Source organism: Mus caroli, unplaced genomic scaffold (genome assembly GCF_978045245.1).
Source record: "Mus caroli unplaced genomic scaffold, Mus_caroli_1 scaffold_6, whole genome shotgun sequence".
Taxonomy (NCBI): Eukaryota; Metazoa; Chordata; class Mammalia; order Rodentia; family Muridae; genus Mus; species Mus caroli.
In genome coordinates, this window is record NW_028227261.1 from 142501628 (window position 1) to 142522019 (window position 20392).

The 20392-nt window shown below is 42.1% G+C and overlaps 1 protein-coding gene and 1 pseudogene across 4 annotated transcripts; both read right to left on the reverse strand.

Annotated features, from left to right (window-relative positions):
• Positions 1-1783: 1783 nt before the first annotated feature.
• LOC147004417 (protein yippee-like 5 pseudogene) lies at positions 1784-8632 on the reverse strand (annotated as a pseudogene).
• Positions 8633-9273: 641 nt separating this feature from the next.
• Positions 9274-11250, reverse strand: LOC147004418 (polyadenylate-binding protein 4-like). Of its 4 annotated transcripts, none has more exons than XM_085839491.1 (2): positions 9828-11250; positions 9274-9710 (listed from the first exon to the last, which is right to left on the reverse strand). In XM_085839491.1, the coding sequence occupies exons 1-2, from the start codon at positions 11248-11250 to the stop codon at positions 9292-9294; spliced, it is 1842 nt and encodes a 613-aa protein (XP_085695617.1). In that variant the 3' UTR covers positions 9274-9291. The 4 variants fall into 4 exon arrangements, with proteins under 4 accessions (XP_085695617.1, XP_085695616.1, XP_085695615.1 ...); XM_085839490.1 differs by having other exon boundaries at positions 9780-11250; XM_085839489.1 differs by having other exon boundaries at positions 9274-9717; positions 9775-11250.
• Positions 11251-20392: the final 9142 nt, after the last annotated feature.

Here is a 20392-nt window from a genome sequence, read left to right on the forward strand (position 1 = left end):
TTCATGTCATCTAACTTGCAAATATACAATCACTTTATACTCACTTGACAGGTTAAACTGTAATATGAAATGCTACTGTGAAACTGGGGGCAGAGGGGAAATTAAAGAAAATTATGCTGATTAAAAAAAAGTTTTTTTTTCTCGATTACATAGTCGTTCTTTCATCATCCTACATATGGTAGTGTATATTTTTCTGTATATGTTCTATTAAAAAAGATTGTATTTTTAAGCATTTCAGAATTAATGCACTATAAATACATGTGTGACACACAAAATCACATACCTATTAAAGGTGAAAAAAGTAGGTGAGTAACAAAAGATTTATAATGCCTCATACTTTCTTTTAGGATAAAAAATGAGATGTTGATTACCAGAAGAGGTCAGTTAATAATCCTATGCCCTAATGTCTTGAGTAAACACACTGCTTCTTTTACTTTTATTATATAACCTTATGTTTCATCATCTGGTATGAAAATTTAGTGTTTTCAACTAAAATTGAACACAGTAATGATTTGAGATACTGATAACAGATTTTATAAGTGTATATATAAAAGATTACATTCTAATTTTAAAAGGTCACATTCAACCTTTCTTGTTTTCAAACAAAACTGCTCTCACTCTACAGCTCTGCACATTCTACTTGTATAAGTTATTAATTATTGGAAGGCAGGTACTTTGTTAGAAATGTTGCCTTATCTTAGAATGCCATAAAGCATTAAACACACTCTACTGTCTTATCGAGCCACCACTGTCAATATATCTATACTTTACATCTAAAACTACAAAATGTTTGTTATATCTTACCATTTTCTTTTGGTAAAGAACCATGCTTTTATGACTCTCAAAGCAATGATCAAAACAGAAAAGTTTGTTTTCAACAAAGAATTGCTTCCTGAGAATACTTTTCAAATTACTTTGGAACGTTCAAAGATGAAATGCTTAAGACTACTTTAAAGCCCCTAGGTAGGTATTAAGGAAGTCAGGTTGTTACTGAAATTTTATATATTCTTGGTCAGTATTAAAATTGGATTTTAGGAGGAAATAGCTATGGCATTTCTGATGCTGCTCAACAAACAGTAACTTTTCTGAAGCATTAACTGACTTATCTTTCAAGTTAATGTCTAAGGCAGCAAGCAATTCTGGGCAGTTGGTGTTCTTAGAAAATGTTTTTTTCTTTCTTCCAACTACAAATTATCATTTATATTACTATGCTTAAGTTACATGGGAAAAGACAACCAAGCAGTTCTGCCCCATTTCAGAAAATTCCCAATCAACACCAAGTCCACGGTGACAAGGAGCTAGTGATGGTGACATCTGTAGGTCAAGACTAACACGAAGAATGGGTTTTGGTGCTAGAGTTCCTCTCCAACAAGAAGATGGCACAGTGGCCAGCACAAGTCATGCTAACACTGAGCCTCCAATGCTGGGCACAGATTTGGATCTCTTCTTGAAGCTAGCAAATTAAGTGAAATAACCGGGTTAAAAAGAAAATTTTAAATGAAGCCCAAGTAAATTTGAAAACCATGCTTTGACATACTTTCCACTCAAAATGTACACATAAACCCTCTTTTTACCCCATTTTCCCCTCACATAGCCCACCATGTAGCTGCAAACTCTTCTGCCTCAAGAAGTAAACACAGGGAAAAAATTAACAGCATATGCATAAAATTCTCTCTACAAACTGTTGGATGGAAAATACAAAATTGAAAAAAAAAAGTTCCATTTTAGAGTCTCACAACCTCTTTTTTTTGTGATTTCTTCAGACAGGCTTTCTCTGCCTGCCTTTGCCTCACCACACCTGGCTTTTCTCACAACCTCTTGTTCCACAGTTCAGTAAAGGGGACCTGGGAAAAGATGGATTTACCTTTTTTCTTCAAGAGTTATCAGATGGTATGTGCTCTTCAAAGCCTTCACTCTTTCGAACTAGTGCACGTTCCAGGATCACACGGCCTTCCGTATAACACTGGCAATCTTCAGTAGCAAACTCATAGATCCATCCAGTTTACTATTTGGCAGCTCACATTTCAAGCCATGTGGCATGACCTGATCTTGAACTTCAATGTACTGCAAGTTAACTACCTTCAAAAAGAAACATTCTACCAGTGGTGCCTGTGAACCGAGTAGAGATGGGTTCGGAGCAATTGGTCAGGACTGTATCCCAGTTTGCCCAAGAAAACAGACCAGTGCCACCAATATGATCAAGAAAGATTCTAAAAACACATGTGGTAGCTGGGCGTGGTGGCCCATGCCTTTAATCCAAGCACTCAGGAGGCAGAGGAAGGGGGATTTCTGAGTTCGAGGCCAGCCTGGTCTACAAAGTGAATTCTAGGACAGCCAGGGCTATACAGAGAAACCTGTCTCAAAAAACCAAACCCACCCCCAAAAAACCAAATGTGGTGGTAGGAGCCTCTTCTCCCACTACATGTAAGCCAGAAGCAAGAGGAACAGTTGTCATCCTTGGCTTCAGTGAGTTCAGGACTAACATTGTATACATAAGACCGTCAAAACAAAAGAATATAAAAATTAAGATTCTTTATATAAACAAGTTTATAAAAATAAAAGGAATATTATATAGCACATTTTAAGGGAAGCAAGGCAAAAATCAAACTATTTTATGACTATTAACACAACCAGAAACCATGTAACTACATTAAAAATGTGAAAACTGGGCTGGTGGTTAGCATTTAGTCTGAAATGCATTTTGAGGTCCTGGGATTCATTCCCAGCACCGCCTAACTCCCCCAAAACAGGCAACCACCAACTTGTTAAAAAGCCTATACTTTGACATCTCTAAGAAAAACTAAGGTTATCTGATTGATAGTTCTGAACATCAGCTGCTAGTACATAATGTAAAAGTAAAGTGACAAGGTCACTGCCTAATAGGTAATAAGGCTCAAAAGTCACTGCTTTTTAACAATATTCTTAGCTGTTTGGTGAATGAACACTTCTAGGACAGTTTTACGTAACATACAGGTTTAAGTTTGCTTTCTAGGTATGTATTACTCTTTTTAATGTACATTCTGGGAAGGAAAAAAAGTATCACTCGAATGCAAACTGACACTGGGTGTCTTGTTAAAAGGAATACACTCCCAGCATAGACCAAATACTGTTCACGAAATTACTGGAGCTGGGTAATGAAATCATTAAGCTTTAGGACTATTCTCTCATGTGTCTGAAACTGTTGTGTTCAGTTGCCAAGAGTTGATAAACAAGGAGAATACTGTGACTTGCTCCATTTACTAAGTTCCGTGATATAAATATTGCCTCCTATGTATGATAGCCAATTGAAGTTAAATCAACATGTTACATGTTAGACAAGGCAATATGAGAAAGAGATGTGTAATAATAGTTCCCATTCTTCTATTTAGGAGACAAGTTTTCTACAGTAAACGTTTATAATGAAGTTTACAAAATAATAAGTCTGAAGCTGACAGAGAGGGCTCAGTCAGTATAATGTTTACTGCACTACCATAAGAACCTGAAAGCTTCGAGGAAGCAAATACAGGAAGATCCTGGGGATTTGCTGGCCAGTCCATCTAGCAAATTGGTGAACTCCAGTTTCAGTGAGTTTTGCCTCAAAAAAGTAAAAGTGAGCAAGATACCACCTTCGAATTCTAGCCTCCATATAAATACACCAATATATGTGTAGTATGCCTGATAAGTGAGTAAGTAAGACAGCCACAGTACTTATTTCAAATCAAAGCACAGAACTGGAGAGATGGTTCAGCAATTGCGAGCACAAACTGCTGTTGTAGAGCTCACAACTGTCTGTAGTTCCAGTTTCAGGGAATCTCATGAACTCTGCTTAGCTCCACAGACACATCGTTCACATACACACATGCAAATCACTGACTCTTATAAAAGATTAAGTTAACAAATATCAAGACACAGTGCTTCTGATTAACAGGTGCTCTCTACCCAAGTCTACCATTCCACCCCAGGCCAGTTTGAGAACCAATTACATGTTCAATAATCTTTCACTTTAAGCTTTATCTTAGTTGTCTCATTGTGCTTGGCTTAGACATTCCAAATGTTTCATTCTACCTTAAAATCCTACTAGTTTGAAGACTATGTGTTTTTTTTTTCAAACAATATTTACGGTTTTATAAGTAGGACATTTATTAGTAAAAACAGAAACTTATGCAGGCTTCAGATTTAAGTGACTGAATGTTCATTCAGAATACTGAAAGTATTGTACACTTTTACAATAGCAAAATGATATACCGAATTAAAGAATAAACTTTGTTCATAATTACTCAGTGTGAGAAATGTCTGGTTGAAGAAAGTGTGTAAAACTGTTTAATATAAAGTATAAAAATCACAAAATTAAAACAAAGAAACTGGTGAGATGTCTTGGCAGATAAGAGCACTGACTGCTCTTCTGAACGTTCTGCGTTCAAATCCCAGCAACAACATGGTGGCTCACAACCATCAGTAATGAGATCTCACACACCATCTTCTGTTGTGTCTAAAGACAACTACAGTGTACTTACATCTAATAAATAAATCTTAAAAAAGAAAACTGTGGAGAGCCGTGCTGCGAGCAATCGTCATTATAAGATGGTGCCGGCCTCCACTCTGCCTAACTAGTAAACAAGCCTTGTACGCAGGTGGGAAAGTGAACTCATGCCTCGTCACTGCCCATCTCGGGTCATAGTAATGGGGTGATGGGCAAGCAATGAATCAGGAGCTTACATGCCACATCAGGTGCTGAAATGCCATGGCTGAGGGCTATATAAGCAACGCCATTTTCCGGAGTCTGGGTCTTCCCTCATGAAGAAGCAATAAAGCTTTTTGCTGCAGAAGAATCTGGTTGTCCGAGTGTGTTCTTGCCTGCGAGAATGATAGCTTGGGACAAGTGGCTCCAAGGAACCCGGGAACTTTTTACCATCACACCAGTGCCAGGGAGATCCCCCCGTTCCCGGGGCAGAATCAGAACTGCAGGACATTAAGGCTCTGTAAGGTAGGTACACTCTTGAAATTTCTCCAGAGTTAGACGCCCTTGTGATTGTTTTCACGGCGATTGTTCCTTCCCTTTCAGTTTCATTTTCCTTCCACAGCTGGAACTGCTGACTGGTTATCAGTTCGGTCACGCCTGGACAGCGACCAGTATGGGTATCTCCCTCTCTGTAGTAACGGCCTTATGGTCAGTCTTGAAGCAGTGTGGCCTGAAAATCGCCACTAACACTATAGAGGGATTTGTCAGGGAGATAGACCATGTGGCACCATGGTATGCTTGCTCGGGGTCATTAATTGTTGCCTCTTGGGACAAACTGAAAGTAGATCTAGTTAGGGAACAGCAGAACGGCAAACTGAAAGCAGGGACCATGCCATTGTGGAAACTGGTGAGATCATGCTTAACAGATGAGGATTGTCAGCAAATGGTTGAAGTGGGTCAGAAAGTTTTAGATGAAATTCAAGACAGTCTATCAGAGACAGAGTGGGGAGAGAGAGTAAGAGCTGAGAGGAAACAAGGTGCACTGAAGAATAAAGACATTTCCACGGGTCTTGAGCCCAAGGAAATGAAATATAAGGGAAAAAATGCCCTGGGAGAGCTTAGAAAAAGGTATGGAAAGGGAGAGAAGAAGAGAGATCAGCTGGGGAGGCACATAAGGAAAGGAGCCTCTACCCGCCATTAAATGAGTTCAAGGCACTAGCTGTCAGTAGCTCAGAATCGGATAAGGAACTTAGCTCCTCTGAGGAAACAGACTTAGAGGAAGAAGAGGCTGGATGCCAGCCAGATGAAAGACGAGCTAATCAGTCACAGAATAACATAGAGAAAGCAAAAGCAGCTAGAGACAAGTGTCAAATCGCTGCACGTTCTCCGGACCCTCGACCTCTGGATCCTAGTGCACCTCCGCCCTATGTGCAGAGGTATCATTCAGATTCATTCATTTCAAAAGAGGAACAGAGAAAACTGCAGCAAGCATTTCCAGTCTTTGAAGGCGCCGACGGCGGATTAGTTTACGCTCCGGTGGAGTATATACAGATTAAAGAACTTGCGGAGTCAGCCTGTAACTATGGAGTCAATGCCAACTTTACTGTAGCCCAAGTTGAAAGGCTTGCTATTCTGGCAATGACCCCCGGCGATTGGATGACTGTAGTGAAAGCTGCATGTCACGCTTTACAAACTATAGAAAAGGCCTTACAAGATGCTCAATTACAACGCATAGATGAGTCAAGTCATTTGAATTGTGCAAATTAAAAACTGCACGGTTACCAACAGCAACTAACTTGTGGCAAAATGGACCCTTATTGTGGGTCCACCCTAATGCTTCCCCTGCAAAAATCATTGAGTGGTATCCTAATGCAGTTGCTCAACTTGCACTTCCAGGGATAAAAGCAGCCATTACTCATTTTGGGAAAGAACCTCATATGCTAATTGTGCCTTATACCTCTGCTCAAGTTCAAACCCTGGCAGCAACAACTAATGATTGGGCAGTCTTGGTTGCCTCCTATTCAGGACAAATTGATAATCATTATCCAAAACATCCAATTTCACAGTTTGCCTTAAGCCAAGCCATAGTGTTTCCAGTAGTAACAGCCCAACACCCACTTCCGGATGGGGTAGTAGTGTATACAGATGGATCCAAATCTGGTATAGGTGCATATGTAGTAAATGGCCAAGTAACATCTAAACAATATAATGAGACATCACCCCATGTTGTAGAGTGCTTGGTGGTTCTAGAGGACCTTGAAATTTTTCCGGGACCGCTAAATATTGTATCTGATTCCTTATATGTGGTTAATGCAGTTAATACGCTTGAAGTTGCTGGCTTAATTAGACCCTCTCGAAAGCTTGCTCACATTTTTCAGCAAATTCAGTCAGCCCTGTTACATAGAAAACATCTTTTGTATATTACTCATGTTAGGGCTCATTCTGGCCTTCCTGGCCCCATGTCTCATGGAAATGACTTGGCAGACAAAGCCACTATAATCGTGGCTGCTGCTCTGCCCTCACAGGCAGAGGCTGCAAGGGACTTTCATAAACTCTTCCAATTATGGCTGAAACATTACGCCGCCATTTCACTTTAACCAGGAAGGAAGCTCGTGACATTGTCACCCAATGTCAAAACTGTTGTCAATTTCTGCCTACTCCTCATGTAGGGGTAAACCCCCGAGGCATCAGGCCATTACAGGTCTGGCAAATGGATGTCACTCATATTTCCTCCTTTGGAAGAAATCAATATTTACATGTTTCCACTGACACCTGCTCTGGTGTTATGTTTGCTACACCTTTAACAGGTGAGAAAGCCTCTCATGTTATACAGCACTGTTTAGAAGCGTGGAGTGCTTGGGGCAAGCCCACAATTCTTAAAACTGATAATGGGCCAGCATATACCTCTACTAAATTTCAGCAATTTTGTCATCAAATGGATGTCACTCACCTGACTGGCCTTCCTTATAATCCTCAAAGACAGGGCATTGTGGAACGTGCCCATCATACACTCAAGTATTATTTTATAAAACAAAAGAGGGGAGTTGATGAGACTCTGCCCTCAGTGCCAAGAGTAGCTGTATCTATGGCACTCTTTACACTTAATTTTTTGAATCTTGACGGGCAAGGTCGCTCTGCAGCCGATCGACATAGTTCAGACCCTGATAGACCAAAAGAAATGGTGAAATGGAAGGATGTCTTATCTGGTATGTGGAAAGGCATGTAAAAACATATCGCATTTCCTTTGTTGGGGACTGTATTAGTCAGGGTTCTCAAGTCACAGAACTTATGAGTAGTCTCTACAGAGAAAAGGAATTTGTTAATGACTTACAGTCTGCAGTCCGACTCCATAACAATGGTCAGCAGCAGCTGTGAATGAAGTCCAAGGATCAAGCAGTTGCTCAATACAACATGGCAAGCAGTCGAAGGAGATAGAGCCTTCCTTCCTTTCTTCTTCCAATGTCCTTATGTGGTCTCCAGCAGAAGGTGTAGCCCAGATTAAAGGTATGTGCCACCACACCTTTAATCGCAGATGACCTTGAACTCCGAGATCTCCCTGTCTTAATCTTCTGGAATTCATAGCCACTGTGCCTCAAGATCTCCATACCAAGATCCAAGCCAGAAACTTCTATCTCCCAGCCTCCAGATTAGGATCACTGGTGAGCCTTCCAATTCTAGATTGTAGTTCATTCCAGATATAGTCAAGATGAAAACCAGGAATAGCCACTATAGGGATATTTTTCTAGGATAAACTCTCATGTACATGCCATTGCCACCCTTGATGAAACACATACTTTTAAGTGCTAGAACCAGGTATTTTCTGTTGCTGTAGTATTATTTCCTGACACACTAAATAGACTGTGTGTCCTGGAGTTTGAAATAAATTTTAAATGGCCACCCCTATATGTCTGATCCATCTTTACCTATGAGCATGGTAACCTAGCAACCAGGTGCCTCAAGTCTAAGATTATTTTTTTTCTGAACCTTATTGTTCAATCAACTCAGCAGACTCACTATTAAGGCTGCTGGGGAGCAGGATACTGCATACTGTGGGTATTGGTACCATGGTGACCCTTACAAGGCCTTGGCGACCACAGCATTCAAATACTGTTCTTCAGCCTGTTCTTTAGCCCATCCTGACACCATGTACCTTCTCTGGGTTCTCTTCAAAGTCTCATGGGCACAGATCTCCATTCCTTACTGGAGGCCAGAGAGAGTACTCTCAACCAGTACTACAAAGTCTCGGCACTCTCCTGTGCACCATGGGGCACTTACAATGCACTAGGTGGGGTGGTTTGGGGGTAGATGGACTCTGACCAAAATGAAGCATTCCTGGCAGTCAGATATCTTGATATCTTGTTAGAAGAATATTTCAGAAAATGAACATCGACTAATCCTAAGGACATGGTTTCCGGGGGGGGGGGGTTGCACTTGGCACTCGAATGAGATCAGTAACCCTGGCCCCACCACCCTACCCTTAACACTTTCTTGACTCAGAGATCATTGAGTAGAGTTGTTCAGTTTCCATGATTTTTTTTAATGGAGATTTTATTTCCTTTATTTGACAAACTTAAGTCTTGGGTACATCAAAACCAATTTCTGGGATGAGGGAAAAAAACCCAGAACCCACAATAGAAAAAAAAAAAGTATCATCTGGGTCACAACAGAACCCAGAGAATATATTCTTACAGTTGAAATTTATACGTGCTTCATAATTGACCTCTGATACAAAATGACCTATTGAATTTACAACTTTGTCCTTGGTGTGGAGGTCCACAGACAAACTAGGACATCTTCAGACCTTAGCTGGATGCCATGAGGGGTCATTTGGCTTTTGACTCTTTTTTTCTTGTCTAAGAGGTAGCAGCAGCAACAGTGTCCACCTTCTGGGCAGCTTCTTTCTTGGCATGATGAGCCCGCAGGACTGCCACAGCTTCATCTACCTTGGAGCAGAGGGACTCGGGGGACTCCAGCATGTGCAGCAGCTCAGAGTTGTCAATTTCCAGCAGCATCCCGGTGATTTTCCCAGCCAGGTTTGAATGCATTGTTTGGATAAGCGGGAACAGACGCTCCCCCAGCATCTGCTTCTGCTCATGGGGGGGCACTGCAGCAAGCATGGAGTCAGTCAGGGGCTCCTGACCCTGGACGTGGACTGCAGGCTGGGGGGGCTGCAGCGGCTGGATGGCAGGGTGTGGGCTGTGGACACTGGAGGCGCACTTGTATGGAGTCACAGCCTTGGGAGAGGCGGCAGCAACTGTGGCTGAAGGGATGCCTCCAGACTGGCAGCTGTCAGTCAGCCCTTGCCGGGCGGCACCAGCCCCACCAAAGTCCATAGCCAAGCGGTCCGGGCACTCAGACCCGACTCTCTGAGCAGTAGTAGGAAGGCCACGAGAGGCCGGAGCATTACCAGTTGGAGCCAGATGTCGAAGAGCTGGACGAGGCCCAGACTGCCGCAGGGCACTAGGCATTCCTTGGAAGCCTTGAGGTCTCCCGCCTTGCTGCCAGCGTGGATTAGGCCTCATCTGTGCTAACTGGTTAGGCGTGTAATATGGGGGTCTTCCCTGAGCCTGCGGAACTGCGGGCACAAAGTAGCCACCAGCTGCAGGCTGGGACTGATCTAAGATGGCACTGGCAGGGAGTACTCTCATCCCCGCCACTCGCCGCATGTACTGGTTAGTCAGGTGAGCCTTCCGCTCTTCTTTCCTCTGGGCCAAGGCGACATACAGAGGCTTGGAGCCCACAATGCGTCTATTCATCTCGGTGACAGCTTTGGTCGCCTCTTCAGGAGAGGAGAAACAGACAAAGCCAAACCCTTTGCTTCTCCCATCTTCTAGCATCACCTTCGCACTGGTGATTGATCCAAAGGGAGAAAACGCTTTCCTTAATTTCTCATCATCAATCGTGTCATCCAAGTTCTTAATGTAGAGATTCACCCCCTGGTACCGGCTAATCCTCTCCTGCTTCAGCCGCTCAAACTTCCGCTTTAGCTCAGCCTGCCTTTCTACCTTTTTCTGTGCACGGCCTACAAATATGGCTTTCCCGCTCATTTCTTTTCCATTCATTTCTTCCACAGCCTTATTGGCATCCGCGTGCTTCTCGTAACTTACAAAGCCAAAGCCTTTGGACTTCCCACTGGAGTCTCTCATCACCTTGACACTTAGGGTCTTACCAAACTGGCTGAAGAGCTCTTTCAGGTTCCCATCATCCACCTCTTCTCCGAAGTTTTTGATATAAACATTGGTGAATTCCTTGGCCTTGGCTCCAAGCTCTGCTTCCCGCTCTTGGCGAGACTTGAATCTACCCACAAACACTTTACGGTCATTGAGAAGCATGCCATTCATCTTCTCGATGACCTTGTCGGCGGCCTCTTGGGTCTCGAAGTGAACAAAAGCATAGCCCTTAGAGCCGTTCTCATCACAGACCACCTTACAGGACAAGATGTTTCCAAAGGCAGAGAAAGTGTCATACAGTGCCTTGTTGTCTATGGATTTGTCCAGGTTCTTGATGAAGACATTTCCCACCCCAGACTTTCTCAAAGAGGGATCCCTCTGCGACCACATGATGCGGATTGGCTTTCCCTTTATCACGTCGAAGTTCATGGTGTCCAAGGCCCTCTCAGCGTCAGCTGGCTGCTGGAAGTTGACGTAGGCATAACCCAGGGAGCGCCCGGTGATCATATCGCGACAGACCCGGATGGACAGCACAGGCCCCACAGGGCTGAACTTTTCATACAGCATGGCTTTGGTGACGTCCAAGTGCAAATCGCCCACGTATAAGGAGGCCATGGGGTAGCTGCTGGCTGCAGCGATCATCTCCCCACCCCCCACGACCCCGAGCCCCGCCAGGAGGACTTCTAACAAGGCCTACTGCAGGACAAAAGGGGCTCCCAGGAGCTATGGCACGCTCCGCGGTGCACAGGTGGCACCAGCGACCCCAGGGAAGGCTGGAGCAAGGAGGCTCCGAGTCGGGACCCGAGTGCGGGACGACTTACACGGGACTGCAAAAGCCCGAAGACAAAAGGCTCTCAAAAACGATATGGCCCGCTCCTGGAGTTTGTACTCTCCAGCTGTCCTGGCTTGAGGCTTAAAAAATAAAAATTAAAGTAGGAAATCCCCTCGTAAGGGGGGAAAATTTTTTCAAGAGGCAACCAGATGCTGCACTCACGGCCGCCTTGGGGCGATAAATATAGGCCCTGGGCTCCCGGTGGTTTACACTTACAGCAGCCCGGGGAGGGGGAAACCAAATCTTTATGGGTGCTGGCGAAGGGCAGCTCAGACACGTGAGGCGGCCAGCCGGGGCGCTGGGCTGTCACGCGGAGTTGTGCAGGGGCGGGCAGGCCAAGGGGGATGGCTCACCACCGGATGGACAGACAGATGCTGATGGACAGGCAGGCCAGAAGCTGTGAAAGTCACTTCCCTGCAGGCTCCCAACAGAAGTCGCTATCTGGTTCTTTTTCTTCTTTTTTCCCTTTTGCTTTTTTTTTTCCCCCTCTTCCTTTCTTTTCTTCTTCGTCTTCTTTTTCTTTTTGTAAGGTTTTTGAGGCTTTTGTACTTTTTTTAAGCTTTTTCTTTTTTCTGCTTCAGGCTTGTTGAGCCCAAAGCAACATGGAAGGCTGCGACCCCGTGTGTAATAGAGAGATGGCTGGAGCAGCCACTGCTCCATGTATTTATACCCTCCCGCCCCAGGTGCTGCTGGTCGAAGGGCGTCTCCTGACCTGGGCGCACTCGTGCCCGCCCATTCTGCCCCGGGGGCCCAAGGCGGGGCAGTCATGCCAGAGTGACCTGGAGCCGCCTGCAAGGTGTCACAGCATCCCCTTGCGTTTGGAGGACCAGCAGCACGCACCTGTATGATTCTCTTTCTGCAGTGTATGGATTGAGCCATGTCCTCCCCAAGACCCACAGGCAGGTATACTGTTTAAAACATCCATGAAATGCCCAAATCTACACAAAGGGATGCTAAAGTACAGCTATTAGGTGGCCCAATACATGGTTGAGCTGAATGCGTAAGACATATGGAAGTTTTAAGAACATATAACCTTGAGGTTGGATTTTGGAGGTCATTAGAGATGGTGGTGGTATCTTAGGTGATGAGACTGTTTTAGAAAAGATGAACAAATCTTGGCAAAGCTTTTATAAAACAAAACGCGACACTCCTCTCCTGTTGTGTTCTGGTGGCACGCCTACAACTTAGTTTGTGCAAAAGGAGGAGGAAGAGGAGAAGGAAGGTGTATTTGGGCTCTTGGTTCTTGTATAAGGGAGCTACCTCTAGTGATGTCCTTACAAGGCATCTCCAGGTGACTCATGCACAACATCTGTGCATGAGAAACAATGTTTTTGTTACTATGTAAACGCTAGTTAAGAGTTTACGCTTAGATGATGAAGGGTAATCATTGACTTTTTACCCAAATGAAGGCTTCACTGACCATTTGAAGATCATGTTATCTCTTAAGACTAAATATGGAGAGTTATAGCTTTATTTCCTTGCTCCATAAGTGCCAGGGACCATTTTTTTTTTCTATCCTTGTATCCACTCAAACCAGAAATTAGCAAAAGGAGGACAGATATTCGTATACTGGTTGAAGTAAACAATTGAGGAAATATAAGAATTTAATCTCTCAATTCATTCCAAAAATGGCTGATCAGAGCTTTCCCCTAGAAGATGCGGTGGTTGCCATGGTTACCATGGTATACAAGTAAGAGTCCCTCCCTACCTCTGAGAATAATTTCTGGTGACTATGCTAGGTGTAGTGACTCACACCTTTAGTCTCAGCACTTGGGAGACAGAACCCCCCTGAGTATTTGTGACCAAACAAACGGATATTGCAAGATCTAAGCCAGCCCGGGCCACAAAGTGAGACCTGTCTTTTAAAAAAATAAGCAGGGCATGGTGGCATACGCCTTTAATCCCAGCACTCCGGAGGTAGAGACAGGCAGATTTCTGAGCTCCAGGACAGCCAGAGCTATACAGAGAAACCCTGTCTCAAAAAACCAAAAAAAAAAAAAAAAAAAAAAAAAAAAAAACAAAACAAAACAAACAAATTAAACCCGAACAACAACAACGTAAAAAAAAAACCCCTAAAAATACAAAAACAACCAAACAAACAAACAGAAAGCTGGAAAGTGGTGGTACACACCTTTAATCTCAGCATTTGGGAGGCAGAACCAGAGGATTTTAACAATTTTGAAGTCAGACACAGCCGGGTGGGTGGTGGTGGCTCATGCCTTTAATCCCAGCATTTGGAGGTCAAAGGCAGGTGGATGTTTGAGTTTGAGGCTAGCCTAGTCTACAGCCAGGGCTACACAGAGAAACCTGGTCTTGAAAAGCCAAAAATAAAATAAAATAAAATAAAATAAAATAAAATAAAATAACATAAGATAAGATAACAAGATTTGGGCTTTATGGCTTTACTCCTAAGATATATTTTTCTGCAAATATTCCATAATCTAAAAAAGGGAGGTTCCAAACACTCTAGTCTCAAGCTTTTTGCCTGTTTCTTCATTTAGTGTCTGTCTTTCCCTATACACAAGCCTTTTGAGAACAAGACCTTTAAATGACATCTAATGCAGCACAGACTAAATGCTCAATCCCTGTCTGTTAAATAAGCACATGAATTCAAGGCATAGATAAGCAAACGCCACATGCTTTTACCCTCGTGACTGTCTAGTTCAGAATTTCCTGCCTCCACAACTGTCATCAGGTTATCTTCGCTGAATTTTCATCTATAAGTAGCCTAATAAAGTCTATTAACACAAGGGGTTGGAGAGAGAGCTCAGAGGTCAAGAACACTTGCTGCTCTTACAGAAAGACTGGGTTTGATTCCCAGCATCTATGTGGCAGATTATAATCCCTTATAACTCCAGGTCCAGGGAATCTGAATGCAGTACATGTACATACAGGCAGGCACTCACATAAATACATGTAAAAGAATAAATCTAAAAAATTCCCTTAAAGCCTATTAATGCTTAGCATATAAGTACATATAAAGTTTTTGCACAGGTATGTAGAAGCTGTGTGTGGTGGTACACACCTATACTCCCAGAGTTTGAGAACCAGAAGCAGGATTACTAGAAGTTCAAAGTCAGCCTAGCATGCTCAGAGACCAGCTGGGTGTGGTGGGGCACACCTTTAATCCCAGCATTCCTTCCCGTGGCAGAGGCAGGCTTATCTCTGTGAGTTCTAGGCCAGTTTGCTCTACATAGCAAGTACCAAGAAAGTTAGGATTACATAAAGAGGCCTCCATTGTTGGTTCACCCTTTTTTTTTTCTTGTAGCTGTTTCAGCTGCTGTTGCTGTGTGGTAGTGCTCTCTCTCTCTCTCTCTCTCTCTCTCTCTCTCTCTCTCTCTCTCTCTCTCTCTCTCTCTCTCTCTCTCTCTCTCTCTCTCTCTCTCTCTTGCTCTCTCTCTCCAGTGTCCATGATTTTTAATGCTTTCGGTTGCTTCTGTTGTTGAAATCCAGCTTTAATCTATGGTGGTCTGATAAGATTGAGGGAGTTGGGCTGGAGAGATGACACAGTGGTTAAGAGCATTGACTGCTCTCCGGAATGTCCTGAGATAAAATACCAGCAACCACATGGTGGCTGTCAACATTCTCTAATGAGATCTGATGCCCTCTTCTGGGGTGTCTGAAAACAGCTAGAGTATACTTATATAATATAAATAAAATAATAAATAAATCTTTTGGCCAGAGAGAGAGAAAATGTCTGAAGACACCTACAATTTACTCACATATAATAAATAAATAAATAAATAAATAAATAAATAAATAAATAAATAAATCTTTTTAAAATAACAAGGATTTATTTTGATTTTCTTGTATCTTCTGAGTCTTGCTTTGTGACTAAGTATATGTTCAATTTTGGTGAAGGTTCTGTGAGTTGCTTAGAAGGTACATTGTTTTGTGTTTGAATGAAATGTTCTGAAAATATCTTTTAGGTCCATTTGAGTCATAATGTCTGTTAGGTCCATTATTTCCCTGTTTACTTACTGTCTGAATGTGCTGGCCATTGTTGAAAGTGGGGTGTTGAAGTCTCCCACTATTAATGTGTGGGGTTCCATCTGTGATTTAATCTTTAATAATGTTACTTTTACAAACATGGATGCCCTTGCATTTGGAAAATGGATTGAGACATCATCTTGGTGAATGTTTCCCTTTAATGAGTATTATTTCTCTTGATTAATTTTGGTTAAAAGGCTGTTTTGTTACATTAGTACAATGGCTACATTTGCAGGCTAGTACAACTAGTACAATTAGTACAATGGCTACATTTGCAGGCTTTTTTCGACAGTTTTTTCCAACATTTACTCTAAGGTAATGTCTATCTTTGATGTTGAATTGTGTTTCTTATATGCAGTAAAATGATGGATCCTGATTTTGAATCCACTATATTAGCCTGTGGTTTTGTTTGTTTGGTTGGTTGGTTTGGCTTTTGAAGACAGGGTTTCTCTGTGTAGCCCAGGCTCTCCTGGAACTCACTCTGTAGATCAGGCTGGCCTCAAACTCAGAAATTCGCCTGCCTCTGCCTCCCAAGTGCTAGGATTAAAGGGATGTGCCACCACTGCCCAGATAGACTGTGTTTTTATGGGGGAATTGACTGCAATGATCCTTATGTTAATGAGCAATGATGGTGAATGTGTGTGTGTGTGTGCGCACGGCCTTCTTTTACTGTTGTGAAATTATTTGTTTCCTGTGTTTTCCAGGGTTTAGTTTACCTTTTGGGTTGGAGCTATCCGTATCGTATATTTTGTAGGGCTCTCTCAATGCTTATTGATTAAAGTTGGTTTTGTCTTGTAATAACATGTTTTCTCCATCTATAGTTACTAAAGTTTTGTTATATATAGTAGCTATAGTCTTAGAGTCTACAAGACATTTGCTCAGGAACGTCTGGCTTTTAGAGTAGCCATTAAAAAGTGGAGTATAATTTTAAAGAATCTGCCTTTATATGTTTCTTGGATTTCCCCCCTTACAGCTTTTATTTATCTTTCTCGTTTTTGTATGTTTAATGCTTTAATTATTATGTGGAGGAGAGGTGGCCCTTTTCTTTTCTAGTCAAATCAGCTTGGTGTTCTCAGCTTCTTGTACATTTATTAGGCATTTTTCTTTAGGATAGGGAAATCTTCTTCTATGATTTTGTGGAAAATAAGACTTTGAGATGAGAATCAGCTCCTTATATTCATATTATTATTAAGTTTGGCTTTTTCTTACTTTTCCAGATGTCATGGAAGTTTTGTGTTAGGAAATTTTTAGAATTAAAATTTCCTTTGACTGACATCATTTTTTCCTATCATATTTTCTTTGCCTGAGACATATCTTAAATACTTTTGGTGATGCTTTGGATTTTTTTTTTTTTTGGATATTCCATTTCCAGGATTCCCAAAGTTTGTTTTATTATTTCTTTTTTCCATTTTAAATAGTTTTATTCATTTTCTATGTCTGTTTGACTGTATTTTCCTGTATTTCTTTCTTTTGGGGGTGGTTATATTTTAGTAACATTTCAAATGCTATCCTCTTTCCTGGTTTATTCCCCCCCCTCAGAAACACCCTATCCCATCCTCCCTCTCCCTGCTTCTATGAGGGTGTTTCTCCAACCAACCAACCATTGCCACCTCCTCATCCTAAGTTCCCCTAAACTAGGGCATCTATTAAGCCTCATAGGACCAAGGACCTCTCCTCCCATTGTTGCATTACAAGACCATCTTCTGCAACATATGCAGCTGAAGCCATGTGTACTCATTTGTTGATGGATTAGTCCCTGGGAGCTATTAGGGGACTGGTGGGTTGGTATTGTAGTTCTTCCTGTAGGATTGCCATCTCCTTGAACTCCTTCACTCCTTTCTCTAACTCCTCAGTTGGGGACCCCATGCTCAGTCCAATGATTGATTGTAGGCATCCTTCTCTGGATTTATAAGGCTCTGTCAAAGCCTCTCAAGAGACAGACCTATCACGCTAGTTTCAACACGCACTTCTTGGCATCCACAAGTTTCTGGGTTTGGTGACTGTCTATGGGATGTATCCCCGGGAGGTACAGTCTCTGGATGGCCTTTCCTTTAGCCTCTGCTCAATTATTTACCTCCATATTTGCTCCTGTATTTTGTTCTCCTTCTAAGAAGGAAAGAAGCACCCACACTTTGGTATTCCTTCTTCTTGAGCTTCATGTAGTCTGTGAATGGTATCTCGGTTATTTGGAGCATTTGGGCTAATATCTGCTTATGAGTGAGTGCATACTCTGTGTGTTCTTTTGTGACTGGGTTACCTCACTCAGAATAATATTTTCTAGTTCTATCTATTTGCCTACAAATTTCATAAATTCATCATTTTTAATAGCTGAGTAGTACTCCATTGTGTAAATGTACCATATTTCCTGTATCCATTCTTCTGTTGAAGGACATCTGGGTTCTTTCCAGCTCCTGGCTATTATAAATAAGGCTACTATGAACATAGTGGAGCATGTGTCCTTGTTATATATTGGAGCATCTTTTGGGTATATGCCCAGGAGTGGTGTAGCTGGCTCCTCAGTTAGTACTATGTCCAATTTTCTGAGGAACCGCCAGTCTGATTTCCAGAATGGTTGTACCAGCTTGCAATCCCACCAGCAATAGAGGAGTGTTCTTCTTTCTCCACATCCTAGCCTGCATCTGCTGTCACCTGGGTTTTGGATTTTAGCCATTCTGTTTTGAGGTAGAATCTCAGGGTTGTTTTGATTTGCATTTCTCTGATGACTAAGGATGTTGAACATTTTAGGTGCTTTGCAGCCATTGTGTATTCCTCAGTTGACAATTCATAATTTAGCTCTGTACCCCATTTTTAATAAGGTTATTTGATTTTCTGGGGTATAATGTCTTGAGTTCTTTGTATATATTGGATATTACCCCTCTATCGGATGTGGGGTTGGTAAAGATCTTTGCCCAATCTGTTGGTTGCCTTTTTGTCCTATTGATAGTCTTTTACTTTATAGAAGCCTTCCAATCTTATGATGTCCCATTTATCTATTGTTGATATTAGAGCATAAGCCATTGGTGTTCTGTTTAAGATTTTTTTCCCCTGTGCCCATGTGTGGGTTCTTCCCCACTTTCTCCTCTGAAAGTTTCAGTGTATCTGTTTTTACATGAAGGTTCTTGATACACTTGGACTTGATGTATGTACAAGAAAAAGAATGGGTCGATTTGCGATTTTCTACATGCTGAACGCCAGTTGAACCAGGACCACTTGTTAAAAATGCCTTTTTCCACTGGATGGTTTTAACTCATTTGTCAAATATCAAGTGACAATATGTATGTGGATTTATTTCTGGGTCTTCAGTTCTATTCCATTGATCTTCCTGCCTATCTCTGTACCAGTACCATACAGTTTTTATCTATATTACTCTATACTACAGCTGGAGATCATGGATAGTGATTCCCCCAGTTCTATTATTGTTCAAAGCACTTTTCCCTATCTTGTTTTTTTGTTTGTTTGTTTGTTTTGTTATTCCAAATGAATTTGCAAATTGCTCTAACTCTATGAATTGACTTGGAATTTTTTTTTCTTTTTTTTTTTTTATATTTTTATTACATACTTTCCTCAATTACATTTCCAATACTATCCCAAAAGTCCCCCATAGCGCCCCCCACTTCCCTACCCACCCATTCCCATTCTTTTGGCCCTGGCATTCCCCTATATTGGGGCATATAAAGTTTGCAAGTCCAATGGGCCTCTCTTTCCATTGATGGCCGACTAGGCCATCTTTCGATACATATGCAGCTAGAGACAAGAGCTCCGGGGTTCTGGTTAGTACATTATGTTGTTCCAACAATAGGGTTGCAGATCCCTTTAGCTCCTTGGGTACTTTCTCTAGCTTCTCCATTGGGAGCCCTGTGATACATCCAATAGCTGACTGTGAACATCCACTCCTGTGTTTGCTAGGCCCCGGCATCGTCTCACAAGAGACAGCTATATTTGGGTCCTTTCAGCAAAATCTTGCTAGTGTATGCAATAGTGTCAGCGTTTAGAAGCTGATTATGGGACGGATCCCTGGATACAGCAGTTTCTAAATGGTCCATCCTTTCATCACAGCTACGAACTTTGTCTCTGTAACTCCTTCCCTGGGTGTTTTGTTCCCAATTCTAAGAAGGTGCACAGTGTCCACACTTTGGTCTTCATTCTTCTTGAGTTTCATGCGTTTATCAAATTGTATCTTATATCTTGGGTATCCTAAGTTTTGGGCTAATAGCCACTTATCAATGAATACATATTGTGTGAGTTCTTTGGTGATTGTGTTACTTCACTCAAGATGATGCCCTCCAGGTCCATCCACTTGGCTAGGAATTTCATAAATTCATTCTTTTTAATAGCTGAGTAGTACTCCATTGTGTAAATGTACCATAATTTCTGTATCCATTCCTCTGTTGAGGGACATCTGGGTTCTTTCCAGCTTCTGGCTAGTATAAATAGGGCTGCTATGAACATAGTGGAGCATGTGTCCTTTTTACCGGTTGGGACATCTTCTGGATATATGCCCAGGAGAGGTATTGCTGGATCCTCCGGTAGTACTATGTCCAATTTTCTGAGGAACCGCCAGACTGATTTCCAGAGTGGTTGTACAAGCTTGCAATCCCACCAACAATGGAGGAGTGTTCCTCTTTCTCCACATCCTCGCCAGCATCTGCTGTCACCTGAATTTTTGATCTTAGCCATTCTGACTGGTGTGAGATGGAATCTCAGGGTTGTTTTGATTTGCATTTCCCTGATGATTAAGGATGTTGAACATTTTTTCAGGTGCTTCTCTGCCATTCGGTATTCCTCAGGTGAGAATTCTTTGTTCAGTTCTGAGCCCCATTTTTTAATGGGGTTATTTGACTTTCTGGAGTCCACCTTCTTGAGTTCTTTATATATATTGGATATTAGTCCCTTATCTGATTTAGGATAGGTGAAGATCCTTTCCCAATCTGTTGGTGGTTTTTTTGTCTTATTGATGGTGTC

Coding starts and splice junctions, on each gene's coding strand:
- LOC147004418 (XM_085839488.1), bottom strand. CDS start 11,250: ATGATCGCTGCAGCCAGCAGCTACCCCATGGCCTCCTTATACGTGGGC.